Source organism: Acartia tonsa, chromosome 6 (assembly GCF_053477335.1).
Source record: "Acartia tonsa isolate MP-2025a chromosome 6, ASM5347733v1, whole genome shotgun sequence".
Classification (NCBI taxonomy): Eukaryota; Metazoa; Arthropoda; class Copepoda; order Calanoida; family Acartiidae; genus Acartia; species Acartia tonsa.
Window position 1 is genome coordinate 6,004,029 of NC_137265.1, and position 15,343 is coordinate 6,019,371.

Genomic DNA, 15,343 nt, shown 5'->3' on the forward strand with positions numbered 1-15,343 from the left:
AAAATAGTGGGGTTGACTACCCCCCCCCCAAAAAAAAAGTCCCCCCCAATTTTTTTTTAAAATCTTTCTTTTAAATCTAAAATAAGAAAAATTGGTTTGATTAAACCTCTTGGGGCAACGCCCTTAGAGGCTAGGGGCGAAGCCGCTAGTACAATATAAATGACCAATGAAAGGCTAGTATACATTGAAATTGACCAATGGTAAAACGTATACTGGCCTAACATTGGTAATTTGTATTGTATGGCGTCATTTTTATTATGCACTATAAGCTGCTTCTTTACAGGGGGCTGGCAAAAATGGGATTGAACCATCCTACGGGGCTGTCAGGAATGGAATGATAGGGGATTCCTATGGTACTGGCAGGAGTGGACCTTCAGGGGAGGATTTGAGCGGTACTGAAACAAGTACAGGTAAAATTTACCACGTAAATATGCAGGGAGGGAGAGGAACATAGGCTAGTTACACTAGTCTCCAAAGTTTTATAATAACATTTTCTTTTTCGTTGGCTCAACAACTTTAGGGAATTTTATTGAATTTAATATGTTATTTCATTAAGTTGAATGTCCAAAAGTTTCCACCACTAATTTTGTGTATCATCATTGGGAATATTATATTATTTTTTTGGCTATTGTCTTATCCATTTAGATACCTGAGAAAAGTTTAGAATGTCAAAATTATCGAAATCAATAAATGTCGAAATTTTTTAGCTCATATAAGTCATTTATTTAAGGTACACTGAAGCGGTCACAATCAGTAGGAGTGGCCCAGATGTCCGTTTTTGACCGCCACCACCCGTTGCGCCAGTCAATAGCCGCCGTTCCACAGCCGGTCAAATCTAACGGCAGTAATAAGCTGTCTTCTGTCGGCAGTGGCGGGAGTATTGTGGGTGTTAGCAGTAAGAATAGCAGCGTCCCAAGCAGCAAGGGAGGGGCCTCCGGTTTAATTAAGGAATGACCAATATTTATAATAGTTATTTATCGCATGGAATTATAAACAGCTTTCCGCGAACATAAAAATGTACAATTATAAGATTAAAACCAGTTTTGTTGGCCCCAAGATGGCGGGCTAAAAAAACTGGTTTTAATCTTATGCTTGTACATTTTTATATTCGTAGAAAACTGGATATAATACGATACGATACATGATTTTTCAGTATAGCTTAGAACTAGTTATAATCCAGCGGATATTAATCGGTTTCGAAGCCATATCTGGAAAAGACTTTTTAGATATTTTATTATTATTCTATAATATAAATCTAAAAAGTTTTTTATGTCTGAAGCTTAAGATCTCTGAAAATATTGATACGAATTAATTGTACGTTTCAGGAAGCTATAGAGGCGAAGCAACTAGTATAACTTTAAACGTAACAACTAAATAATACTTTTTATTACTGCTTTATTAAAGGAATTATTATTTGATATCTATTTATATTTCAAAAAAGAAATTTCAATTTTCATTAAAAATGTCATTTTATATAATATTGAAATTTTTAATATTGGTCAATAACAAAGGGTTTTGCCGAAAAAAGTTTGATCCCCAAATTATATTCTTCCAGCAGACATTCCGTCACACGGTCAGCTTCATCAGAACCTCCAAGGTAGGTCACACGGTCAGCTTCATCGAAACCTCCAAGGTAGGTTTTATAGCAGGGAGGGAGGGGACATTCAGTCACCTTCATCAGAACCTCCAAGGTAAGTTTTATAGCAGGGAGGGTGGGGACATTGGGCTGTTTATTACACTAGTACCCAAAATGTCATAAAAAGATTTTCTTAATTGTTGTCTTAACAACATTGAGGACTTGAATGAATTTTGTTCGGTTGGTTTATTAGGTTAAGTGTCCAAATGTTTCAACCACTAATTTTAATCTACAGAAGGAGTAATTTGGGGGAATTATCATTGGGTGTATATCAATTTATCGATCATTGTCTTATCCCTTTAGATCTCAGTTTTTATAAACCAGCTATTACCTAATTGGCGCGGGATTCTCCTTCGATTTTAATTGATCATCTAGAGAACCCAAGGACATCAATCGCTCGTTATTGTAATGGGATGCAATACTCTACATCCCCAATGGTTATAGACAAAATTACCCCTTTTGTAATTACCATTATTGTTGAAATGTTTGGACAACCTCTTAGTAAACAAACCAATCAAAATAAAAGTACCAGAGTTGTTAAGTCAGCTAGTGTAATTAGCAGCCCAAATGCCCCCTCGCTTCCTAGTAAAACCGTCGCAAAAAGTGAACATTTTGCACATAAAGTAGTTCTACATGTATATTTATTTCCTAGTCACTCACACAAATCTTACAGGCTTTGATTTCAGGGAGGTAGGGGACATTTGGCTGTTTATGACTCTGGTCCCCAAAGTTTTAAAATTACGTTGGCTAAACAACTTTTGAAACTTTATTGAATTTTGATTGGCTCAAACGTATCAGCAACTAATTTTAATCCACAGAAGGGGTAATTTAGTCATTGAGGATTACATCAAGTTATCGGCATTGTTTTATCCCTTTAGATCCCTGAGTTAATGATTGATTGCATATAAAATCTTATATAATTCATAATTTCTTTTGATTAGAAATGCATTTTCCAAAGGATTTCAATTATATCCGAAAAAATCCACAATGTAAAAAGCCACAGTAACAAAAATTATTTCAATAAACGAGCCTTCTATTTTTTTTAGCTGCGCTACTTATAAAGAAAATAGTTTTGTCATTACTTTATTGAAAGTTTTTGTACGTAACCTGGGATCTATAGAGATAAGACAATGGCCAATAAATTGATGTACATTGTACATCCCCAATGATGATACACAAAATAACTCCTTCTGTAGATTACAACTAGTGGTTGAAATGTTTGGACACTTTACTTAATAATCGAACCAATCATAATCAATAAAAGTCCCCAAAGTTATCAAGCCATCGTTTAAGAAAACGTTATTGTAAAACTTTGGGGACTAGTGTAATAAACCGCCCAATGTTTCCTCCCTCCATGAGTTATAACACTTTGCGGAATTCATCGAACACCCATATTCAAGGATTTTTGATAATTTAATCAGTTTGCATTTTCCTTTCATTAATATTATTATATGAGCATTCTATATTATCTATAGAGATATTCTATACTTAAAATGACGCAATTTTCATTTTCTGGATTGTTTCATATTTTAAACGAAAATTGTACGAATCTCCAAAATGCTGAGTTTTTAAAGTTTAAAATAAAACTTACTTATTATTATAAGTCTAGAAAATAATTAACTTGAAAACAAGGATGACAACATCCATAAAAGCGGGGCTCTGAAACGGTAGGACAAACGAACATTAACACTTGTGTAGAGTGTTAGAACTGAATAATCAGAATATAAATGTATTAAAGTCGAACGAAACAAAATTATAAGTAGATCTTTTGAAAAACTGCTGAAATACAGGATATTTTTTAAGGACAAAGTTATATTTTAGGATTATAGAGATGCTTCGCTTATAACAATGTACTTTATTGTCCTAGGAATCAGTATTTTTTTTTTAAATCAGACCAATCGGATTATATAGTTTTATCACATAAAAATTTGTTGTTAAAAAAGTAACATGTTTTGTAAATGGACTTTCTGGTAATGATTATAGAGTTCCTTTCTAACTCGTACCTAACTTCTATAGGAATCATCATGCAAAGTTTAAAATCAATAGGACAATTCTAACATGCCTAAATTAACGAAAAGAGCTATTCGTTACGGACGGACGGACGGACCGACCATAATTATAGAAAAGCTTCGCTTTTAAAAATATATTTGGTAAATAGATTCTTGCATATAACTACTTCAACCAAACTGGTTTAATTAAATTGGTAAAAGACAAAGATTTGAAGAACTCTTAGAAAAAAGCTTCGCCTTTAATTAAAGTACCTAATATATATTTTTAATTTCAGTGAGTCTCGGCTGCCACGGTTAAATGGGGTCACCAGGACAAATAGTTCCAAATCAAAACAATCTATTTATGGTGTTTAGATCCATTATATTAATCAACTAGCGGCTGTTGCCGTAGAATCTAGTGGCTCTGTATTCAAAGAGACAGAAAGGGCTATGGAAATAGCTTAAAACCAACCCAAGACTTAAATCTGTAAATGAAAAAGTCTAAAACCATCACGGGACATATGTGAAGCTTACCTAAAATAGAGAAAACAATCAAGTTAGTAGTAGTTGAGATCTTAAGCTTCAGACGAAAATTACTTACTACTTTATATAAGAGGATTCTATAATTATCTTTGGGTTACTCATAGATTATATTCTAAGTCAGAAGTTTGTCTTAACATTAAGCTTTACTACTAGAAACCAATATCACCAGGTAACAATATTCTAAATGTATGTGATGTAATTATGAGTTATAATAATAAATACGTGATCAAATGCTATATATAAGTCAAACTTACAATAATTCAAGTTTTAAATGCATAAAATTGAATTAAGTGATAACTGAAAAAATAACAAATAATAAAATAAATGAATCTATTAAAGCTAAAACATTGAATGATTACTGTATTTTATTGTTTCTAGAATAAACTCTAATTTTGTTTATAACTTTATGTTTAAAAGAAAAGTCTTTAAATCAAGGAAATTATGTTTTTAAATTTATTGATATAATTAAAATCATTAAGTAAAGCTTATTTAAGCAGAATGATTAATTATTTATCTTATTTTAATACATTATTTGTGATAAAATTATTGTTTAAAAAATTGCTGAAAAATGTAAATAGTCTTCTTGTACGGCTTCAAACCAGATTAATATCCGCTGGATTTGAACCGGTTTTTAGACAAATTGAAAATGTTTAGCATCATTATACAGACAATTTTCCACGAATATCATAAATAAAAAAACAGTTTTGTTAGCAAACAATAATGATTTTATTATAAATTTTCATTTTAATATCCGCGGAAAGCTGTCTATAATACGATGCGATAAATAACTACTGAACATTATAATATTTTTAATACTTTAAGCTGCATTTCATTTCATGAGCTTATAATTTCAACTATTCTTTGGGCATAATATTAACTTTATTTCCAACATCTTTTTTTCCTATTTTGATATTTATTGTAAGTATTAGTTGGTTTCTTTGTGTGTTAAGATCTTAGATACTACTATACGAGTAGGCTGTGCTTTTAGTAATGCCTTGTCTGGGTTTTAAGCTATATTTCACATGTTTGGGTTTTTTATAACCTTATGTCGACATATTTCTAGAAGGTTTCAGGTTTGAGCCTAGACCCCAAGACTTTAATAGTTATTTCTTTCATCGTATTATAAACGGCTTTCCGCGGATATAGAATGTACAACTATAAGATTAGAACCAGTTTTTAGCCCCGAGATGCCGAGGGCACGGGCTAAAAAACTGGTTATTATCTTATGATTGTACATTTCTATATTCGTAGAAAACTGGATATAATACGATGCTAGACATAGTTTTTTCGTATGGATGAGAACCGGTTCCTATCCACCGGATTTGAATGAATACGACAAATTTATATCTACGATTTCTTATTCGTTTGCCTAACAACTTCGGGGACTTTTATTGAATTTTGATCAGTGGTTTCAATAAGTTGAGTGTCCTAACGTTTCAACCACTAATGTTAATCTATAGGGGGAGTAATTTTGTGTATCAAAAGTGGGGATGTACATCAATTTAACGGCCATTGTCTTATCCCTTTAGATCCCTGACAATACATACTTCATGTATGTATATTTATAAGGCAAAAATCTTCTAGTCAACTATTAACCTAATTCATTGTAAATTTTCTCTAATTTTTATAATAATTATGATATGTTATTGTTAAACTAGCGGCTTCGCCCCTAGCCTCTAGGGGCTTTGCCCCAAGAGGTTTGAACAACTTAATTTTTCGTATTTTAGATTTAAAAAGAAAAAGTAAAAAAAAATTTTTTTTTTTTTGGGGGGGGGGGTATTTTCATTTTTTGGGGGGGGTTGGGGGTGTCCCACCCCCCAAGAAAATAGCTTAAAACCATCAGAGGACCAGTAGGTATATTCCCTGAAGAGTAGAGCCCAATCGGTTCAGTGGTTACTGAGAACTTAAGCTTCAGACGGACAGACAGACGGACAGACATTGTTCTACTTTGTATTATAGATAATACTCATATTGTAAATAGTTTGCACTGTTTTTTCATAAAAATAATTTTTTCTACATATATGTGAATTGAATATAATGATATTGTAATAAGTTATTAACTAATGTATAAAATGCATTATATTAAATAAATTGTTTTTGAATGATATATTTTTTAAATATTTCCTCGGATGATATTTGAGATAGAAAAATGGGTAACACGCTTGTGCCCAGTCTCTTAAATAACAATGATGATAACATCCATAAAAGCGTAGCTCTAAATTCAAAGAATCATTATTCCTATTTATCGGAGTTAAAGTCAAATTGAGCAATCATGCTTTAAATAGACATTTGACAACGATTACAGAGTTGCTATGCTTCCTGTTCCTGTATCGTAGCAAATTTCAAAATCTTTTAAAATGACATGATAACCAGTTATAAGGTATAACCAACAAGCGAAATAAATATAAAATAACATTTGGGGGGCAAATGGAGAGGTCGTCAATTTTACGAAGTGTAGCTCCCCAACGACAGCTGAGAAACACGTATAGGTTTCGTGATTTTTTCCGAATTAATTTCAATGTTGGTATAGGCCGCATTAAAAGAGCTAACCTTTACGGATGTATGGACGGACATACATAAACCTAGTTTTAACAAGGATGACAACATCCATAAAAGCGAAGCTCTGAAATGGAAGGACAAACGAACATTAACTCTTGTAAAGTGTCAGAACTGAACATACAAAATATTAATATATAAGTGTTGACAAAATTATACATAAATTTGATGCAAAACTTCCTAAATACAGAGTTATGTTTAAGGACATACTGACATTTTTAGGACTTGATTATAGAGATGCTTCGCTCAAAATATTGTACCCTATTGTAATAGGAATCAGTAATCCAAGAATTAGATCAATCAGATGATTTTATCACATACAAAATTGTTGTTAAAAAAAATAAACATTTTAAAAATGGACGTACGGACATTCTGGTAATAATTATTGAGTTGCTACGCTTTCTAAATCGTACCTAACTACTACAGGAATCATTACGCAAAGTTTAAAACCCACAGGACAATTCTAACATGCCTAAAATAACGAAAAAAGCTATCCGTTACGGACTGACCGACCCTAATTATAGAAAAGCTTCGCTTAAAAAAAAGCTATATTAGTAACAAAATTACAAGATAGCCCATGAAATTTATATTGATTGTCCCGTCCATATTTCCCTGGAACTAACCAGTTAGAATGGTTATAGGGCTCATTAATATTGGTAGGTTCGTTCATCCATTAGAAAGGGTGGGGTTAAGAGGGTCACAATAATTTAGCCAGCTGCGAGTACCTAATTATCAGAGTGCATGAACGCTGGTACAATATCCAAAAATATGATCGATTCCAGTTACTTACAAAAAAAAAACGAAACAAGATTCTATTTTAACTTTATTTAATACAAAAATATAATATTACTACAATATTTTCATCAAGAGACAAATATAATAAATGGTATTTTATAAATGAAATTCCCTAAAACATTTCATCCCATTCATAAGGTTTTTTATGATAATGGTAAAATAATATCATTTAGATTTAGAATACTGAAGATTTTCTTTTATATAAATTAACAGATTTTTTCAGTATGGCTTCGAAACCGATTAATATACGCTGGATTAGAACCGGTTTTCAGCAATACTGAAATATATTACAGACAATTTTCCACGAAAATCAAAATATAAAATAAACAAGTTTTGCTACCCCTGGCTTCGGCACCTCTCGAGGCTAACAAAACATTAGTGATTCATTTTAATATCCGCGGAAAGCTGTCTATAATACTATGTGATAAATTACTGATACACAATGGAACCGGATTAAGTGAATACTAAGGTACAGAGTGGTAAATACGTTTTTATCAAGGCTTGGCAGATGCGTGTCAGCCGCGAGGCTTACAGGCTGCTGCTGGTGCGCGGCTGCTGAGCCCTTGTTTTTATAATGAATAGTTCAAATAAATATGCCAAAAAAATGGAACAAAAAATAAACTTATAAGGGCTTTGGCGTAGCGTTTTTTAACATAAGAGAAAATATTTTTTCTCAAATATGATATTCTCAATAAACACTTACAATATAATACAATTAAACTTTTTTCATGATTCATTTTCATTTCTCTTTTTAAACCACTTGTTTAATATCTGATTTGCATTAACTAAAATATACTATGATAGAATTCATCTACAGTTTTCAAACTTTACTAAAAACTAGAGCATGAGTTAAAATTGCTAGATCTTTTTTTAAAAGGGTAAATTACATATTTTGACAGTGAACTTAAACATGCTGAAATAAGGGTGGAGGGAACGTCCACTAGTGAAATAGGAAGCTGTTTATAGTGCCTATAAAAACAATGACGTCATGCAATACATATGACCGATGATAGGCCATTACATAGACTAAATTACCAATTGCCGGCAAGTAAACATTTTGATTGACCAATGTTAGGCCAAAATGACGTCATTTTTTATAGACACTATAAATAGTTTCGTGAAATAATGAAAATTGCCAGGCAAATTACTTTTAAAAAGTTCTACGGCTGCGTTTGGCAGGTTTAGCTGGGGCTACCGGCTCCGCTACCTCTTCTGACAGGCCCATCTTGGCCACTTCCTTGTTGAAATATTTCTCTAGCCGTTCTCCGCAACCATACTCCTCTGCAGACTTGTGGTTGTACTAAAATAAAAATATTTTTATATTCGCGGAAAGCTGTTTGAATTACGATGCGATATTTAACTATTATATTTTCTAATTGATTTATTATTTCTTGGATATTACGCAAGATTTTAAGTTCTCTAATAAAGTAGCAATCTCAGTGGGCTAGAATAACGAAAACGTCCATCCCCTCCCTCCTACCGAAGGATAAAATTTTGTGTATCGATAAACCCCCACAAGTTAACGAATATTTTCATCTCTCGAATTAATTCAATTGTAGTTTTACCATTAAAAAGAGTAATTTACCTCATAACAGTTGTTGAACATGAGCCTGATATCATCCAAGACCTCCTGGTTACAGGTGTACTTCAAACTGTTCAACTTTGACCTTAGAAAAAGACAAATATGTTAAGAACCAAAAAAATAAAAATAAGTAACAGGGGAAAATTGTACTTTGTTTTAATTCTTTCATTAGGATGTTTTATGTTTGTTCTCTGTTATTGGCTTGTAGAGACTGACAAATCAAAGATATACCATAGCTGCGCTACTCGAACTATAAACAAATATCCATAGACCAGAGCTGGATCTTTAAATCATTTTAGTGGTGGGCCAGATCGGGGTGAGCCAACTTTCCACCAATGAGAGCACAGCATTTTGTGAAATGCCGCGCTGTGATTGGCTGAAATTCGGCTCACCCCGATCTGGCTCACCACTAAAATGATTTAAAGATCCAGCTCTGGTCTATGGATATTTGTTCATGGTTCGAGTAGCGCAGCTATGGTACATACCCTGGTTTTAATACAGCTGCGCTACTAAAATAAAAACTTACTTGATAGTACCCAAATCAATGGGGTGTTTGATGATCTTGTGGTAGTCGGGAGCACTTGACTTTGTGATGGGACGGTCAAACGGCCATCCGTCCTTGTGGTTTAACATACCTTAATATAATCATTTTACTATGAGATAAAAACTTCAGCGGGTGAATAACAAAATTGCTTTGAAACCGATTAATATCCACTGGATAAGATCCGGTTCTGAGCCATATTAAAAACTCATGTATCGTTTCATTTTACAACCAGTTTTCTACGACTATTAAAATAAAAATCATAAATTTAATATCAGTTTTGTTAGCCTAAGTCCCGGGCTTAACAAATTAGTTCTAATCTAGTAATTTTTATTTTCATATCCGCGAAAAGCTGCCTAACCTCCAACGAATCTATCATTATAGAAAAAAAACTTACCGTCAATGAGATCATTAAGTCCAACGACAGAAAACTGTAATTCAATATCATCATCCAACTCCCCTCGTCGCCTCTTACTCTTACCTAAACAAGAACAATCATGGTAATAAATAGCAGAGCAACAACAATTTTTATAAAAAAAAAATAATAATACACTAGGTATTATTCATTGCAACAGAAAGATCGGACAAATTAAATTAATATATGATAAAGGGGGGGGGGGGGGGGTTAATGCAAACATCTCGTAATCAGTGAGCAAATGACACTTGGAATTCGAATTTCGATCTGAACTTTTGCATGAGTAATCCTTGGTAGGTCTATTTTCCCTAAATCGAACAAAAAGTTGGAAAAGTAACGGCTAGCGGCTCAGCCGTTCAGCCGTTTTTTGCCTATTTTCAGGGTAAATCCATCATCAATTACGTAGGAATCGACTTTTTAAAACATATTTTTGGTTTAATTCATGTTAAATGATAGCAATAACCAATTTTAAAACTTCTAGTACCAACAGCTACCGTCTGAAACCGTTTGATAGCGTTTTGGAGTAGAAAAGAGTATTATGTTGAGAGAGGTTTCGTGACTAATTTGCAGTATAAATATCAAAAAAATGGCAAAATAGCTGAGCCGCCAGCCGTTAGCCGTTACTTTTCCAACTTTTTGTTCGATTTAGGGAAAATAGACCTACCAAGGATTACTCATGCAAAATTATAGATGAAATTCGAATTCTAAGTGCCATTTGCTAACTGATTACGAGATGGTTGCATTAAACCCCCCCCCCCCTTATTACTTGGATACTGCACCAGATTGTCATGTACTTCTCTGATAAAGTGATGTTCGCAGCTGGCTAAAATAACGATACTCCTTCCACCCCCTTTATACTATCCACTCCCTTCCTACTAGATGAACGAACTAACCAATATATATTATATAAGGTCCATATTACCAAGCTATAATGACGACAAATTTTCCCCTGTCAATCAATATATCCACGTTTATTATATATTTATTGATATAGATTAATATTAAAAACTTACTCTTCTCAGGCGGTGAAGTTTCTTGCTTGGGTGCGGCGCGAGCCCTGCCGCTCCGCCTCGTGCTTGTAGACGTGCTTGTATCCATCTCCTCTTCCTCTTCATCGCTGGAGGCGGCGTTATTTCCCCGCCGTTTTTGCTCCCCTGCGTCCGCCGCCCGTCTTTTGCCCAAAAGGTTGGCGATGCCGCCCTTCTTTTTCTTTTTAGGCGCAGGTTCGGGAGATTCCTAACAATTAAAATTCTTATAATAAAGTAACAGGATCTGTGTGTCTGTACCGAAGGATCTTGCTAACCGCTAAACCGATTTGTTTCTCCTTTGCATGGTAGCTTCTCAAAAGTCCTTGTCCATACATGTAATTTTTATAGAAGCTTTAAAAATGTCATAAGTTGGTTTTAGCCCATTTTCCTGACCTTCCTAACCCCCCCATAGAGGCTAGGTGCGAAGTAACTAGTGTTTTATTAAAGAAAAGCCTACCTCAATAAGTTTTTTCTTAGCCTTAGATTTTTTCTTTGTAATTCTATGATTAGTTTCTTCTTCTTCTTGTTCGGAATTCTCTTCGTCAGAGTTGGCTGTGGCTGAGTCATCGTTCTCGTCCTTGTTAAAAACGAAAAAATTAGAGGTTGAAACGTTTGACCACTCAACCTAATAAACCAACTAATCGAAACTCACTCGAAAGTCCCCAAAGTTGCTAAGTCAACGAATAAGAAAACGTTATTAAAAAACTTTTGGGACTAGTGTAATAAACAGCCCTTTGTCTCCTCTCTTGCAGCATATTATTACTTGGATGTTGCACCAGATATTCAAGTACTCTTAACAAAGTGATGCACGCAGTGGGCTAAAATAACGATACCTCCATTTGCCCCATAATTTAGGTACTGGGTACATCTCAGAAAATAATAAATGATCAGAAAAAGAAAAACTATTTTACCTCTGATTCCTCAACGGAGCTAAATACACGTCTGACTTTCTTCTTGGGACTACGAATCCTCTCCTTTGGTTTACAATCTGAGCAGTACCAATCTCCCTAGATAAAAATTAAGTTTAACAATGGATTTACTATTACTATGATGTTACACCATATTTTTATGTTTTGTAATAAAGTGAAACTCTATAGAAGGGGCAATATTGTTGATTATAATTGGAGATATACATCCAATTATCGTCCATTGTCTTATCTCGACTCCCCCCCCACCGAAATTTTTAAAAAAGTACATTAAATTGCCCATACCTTTGAAACCTATCTACCTCCCCCCCTTACCCTACAAAATGAAAAGCTTGGACGTCCCTAAATATCCCTTAAGATCCTTGAAAAACACGCACCTGTGGAATATTCTTAAGTTTAGGTTTGAGACAATACATGTGGTGACCTCTGTCACATCCATCACATAACAACATCTTCTCAGGGTCTTTCTTAGATCTAAAATAGATAGATAGATAGTTATGGTTTGAGACAATACATGTGGTGACCTCTGTCACATCCATCACACAACAACATCTTCTCAGGGTCTTTCTTAGATCTAAAATAGATAGATAGATAGTTATGGTTTGAGACAATATATGTGGTGACCTCTGTCACATCCATCACACAACAACATCTTCTCAGGGTCTTTCTTAGATCTAAAATAGATAGATAGTTAGTTAGATAGATAGGTAGATAGATAGTTATGGTTTGAGACAATACATGTGGTGACCTCTGTCACATCCATCACATAACAACATCTTCTCAGGGTCTTTCTTAGATCTAAAATAGATAGATAGATAGATAGTTTTGGCTTGAGACATAACATGTGGTGGCATCTGTCACATCCATCACATAACAACATCTTCTCAGGGTCTTTCTTAGATCTAAAATAGATAGTTAGAAAGATAGATAGATAGATAGTTTTGGTTTGAGACAATACATGTGGTGACCTCTGTCACATCCATCACACAACAACATCTTCTCTGGGTCTTTCTTAGATCTAAAATAGATAGATAGATAGTTCAGGTTTGAGACAATATATGTGGTGACCTCTATCACATCCATCACACAACAACATCTTCTCAGGGTCTTTCTTAGATCTACAATAGATAGATAGATAGACAAATAGACAGTTAGATAGATAGATAGTGGATAGACAGATAGATAGATAGTTAGTTAGACAGATTTGTTTGAGACAAAACATGTGGTGACCTCTGTCACATCCGTCACATAACAACATCTTCTCAGGGTCTTTCTTAGATCTAAAATAGATAGATAGATAGTTAGACAGATAGATAGATAGTTATGGTTTGAGACAATACATGTGGTGACCTCTGTCACATCCATCACACAACAACATCTTCTCAGGGTCTTTCTTAGATCTAAAATAGATAGATAGATAGTTAGACAGATAGATAGATAGTTATGGTTTGAGACAATACATGTGGTGACCTCTGTCACATCCATCACACAACAACATCTTCTCTGGGTCTTTCTTAGATCTAAAATAGATAGATAGATAGGCACTTAAACCCAAATAGCCATAAACCATCCCAGGGCCAATGAGAAGCCACACTGTAAATGAGAACCGTTTCAGCTGAGAGGTTAGCGAATTCCTTCGCTACAGACAAAAAAAAACTTTATAATAATATAACTGCAGACACGACACTTGGTGTTCATGATAGACTTGGACCATATGATACTGTTGTCCAGAGTGGTCATGTGACAGATAAGATAGACAGATAGATAGATAGATAGATACCTGCAGACACGACACTTGGTGTTCATGATAGACTTGGACCATATGATACTGTTGTCCAGAGTGGTCATGGGACAGATACATAGACAGATAAGATAGACAGATAGATAGATAGATACCTGCAGACACGACACTTGGTGTTCATGATTGACTTTGACCATATGATACTGTTGTCCAGAGTGGTCATGTAAAGATAGATAGATGGATAATAAGATAGATAGATACCTGCAGACACGACACTTGGTATTCATGATGGACTTGGACCATATGATACTGTTGTCCAGGGTGGTCAGGTGAAGGAAGAGTTGGCCCAGGTTCTTGCAGGACATCAGCGAGGTCTCCCACCGCTGGAAGGGGGTGGTCAGTGTGTTCTATAATGGGTCATCAATATTTATTTCAATGTTTGTTGTACACAAAATGCAAATAAAATCTCAAAAATAAAAGGACGAGTTGAATGAGAGTACCAGATCAAGTAATCCTACAGACAACAATTCCTTGGATTTCTTTTTAGACAGGGACTAGGGAATGTGATTCAGACAAACAATTCTAAGTGAAAATTTCCCCACAGCCCTCTTCCCTTTTTTCTTCTACCCCACCCCCCCCCCCCACACTTTTTATCCATTTCCCTTCAGCTACATAAAAAATAACAAGTTTTACGCCAACTCCACGCTAACAAAATATTTAACTTTCTGCAATTTCTAATAGAATTAATTGGCTGAATCACAGCCCCTGTGTATAGGACTTATTGTACGTAACAATATATAACATGTGCCTGTTTATGGGCCAAAGCATTGCAATTTCAATAGGTTTATTATATACCTACTTAAAGAAAACCGTTCAAAATGTGCATAAAAATGAATTAATATTGAAAATCCTCCCTTTTCTTCGCAGACAATTCCCTCCTCCTCCTCTGCCTCTCTCTCCTTCCGTTTCTTCTCCTCCTCCCGGAGACGTTTCTTTTTCTCCTTTTCTTCCTCGCCTAGCGGGTATTTCAGGTACTTCTCTGTGTCGTTTATCATCTGTCCAACCTTGATATTAAAACTATCATAAAAGCATGCTTTGTTTTCCAGGGATATAAAGGGATAAGATGATAAATTGATGTACATCCCCAATGATGACACTTAAAATTACCCCTTCTATAAATTACAAATAGTAGTTGATACTTTTGAACACTCAACTTAATAAACTTAATAATTAAAATTTAGTAGACGTCCACAAGGTTGTTAAACCAACAAATTTTGTAATAAACAGCCCATCGTCCTCTCTCACTCGGAAAAATTCACTACATTAGATTTTCACAGCGATAATTCCAGCTGGCTAAAATAACGATACCCCCAGTCCATTCCCTCCCCTCCTAATGGAAAAACCAATAAATGATGACCACTAGAGAAACTTAAATTGACGACAAATTTGCCCCTGTCATTATATCCACGTATTCTCTTTCCATTAATATATTAACAATTAACACCATGCCATGTTCCACTCGTTTTAACATGGCTGTTTTACATTAAGTTGATGAAAACGCGCGACACTGCATAATATGTCTAAGTGATGAA

At 34.4% G+C, this 15,343-nt stretch overlaps 2 protein-coding genes across 2 annotated transcripts in view; one reads left to right on the forward strand and one right to left on the reverse strand.

Annotated features, from left to right (window-relative positions):
* The first annotated feature begins 281 nt into the window (after window positions 1-281).
* On the forward strand, window positions 282-4,436 carry LOC145323238 (uncharacterized). Its single transcript, XM_080165680.1, has 4 exons — window positions 282-410; window positions 731-945; window positions 1,509-1,597; window positions 3,921-4,436. The coding sequence occupies exons 1-4, from the start codon at window positions 335-337 to the stop codon at window positions 3,997-3,999; spliced, it is 459 nt and encodes a 152-aa protein (XP_080021806.1). The 5' UTR covers window positions 282-334; the 3' UTR covers window positions 4,000-4,436.
* A 3,097-nt stretch (window positions 4,437-7,533) lies between these two features.
* The window catches only part of Acf (ATP-dependent chromatin assembly factor large subunit), a 34,460-nt gene continuing 26,650 nt past the window's right edge, over window positions 7,534-15,343 (reverse strand). Inside the window, exons 22-31 of the mRNA XM_080163161.1 lie at window positions 14,666-14,815; window positions 14,013-14,158; window positions 12,388-12,484; window positions 11,996-12,091; window positions 11,542-11,661; window positions 11,070-11,292; window positions 10,039-10,122; window positions 9,627-9,735; window positions 9,104-9,185; window positions 7,534-8,818 (exon numbers count right to left, since the gene is read on the reverse strand). Of these exons, the coding sequence (XP_080019287.1) occupies window positions 8,669-8,818; window positions 9,104-9,185; window positions 9,627-9,735; window positions 10,039-10,122; window positions 11,070-11,292; window positions 11,542-11,661; window positions 11,996-12,091; window positions 12,388-12,484; window positions 14,013-14,158; window positions 14,666-14,815 (1,257 nt within the window). The 3' untranslated portion in view covers window positions 7,534-8,668. The remainder of the gene's footprint in view (window positions 8,819-9,103; window positions 9,186-9,626; window positions 9,736-10,038; window positions 10,123-11,069; window positions 11,293-11,541; window positions 11,662-11,995; window positions 12,092-12,387; window positions 12,485-14,012; window positions 14,159-14,665; window positions 14,816-15,343) is intronic.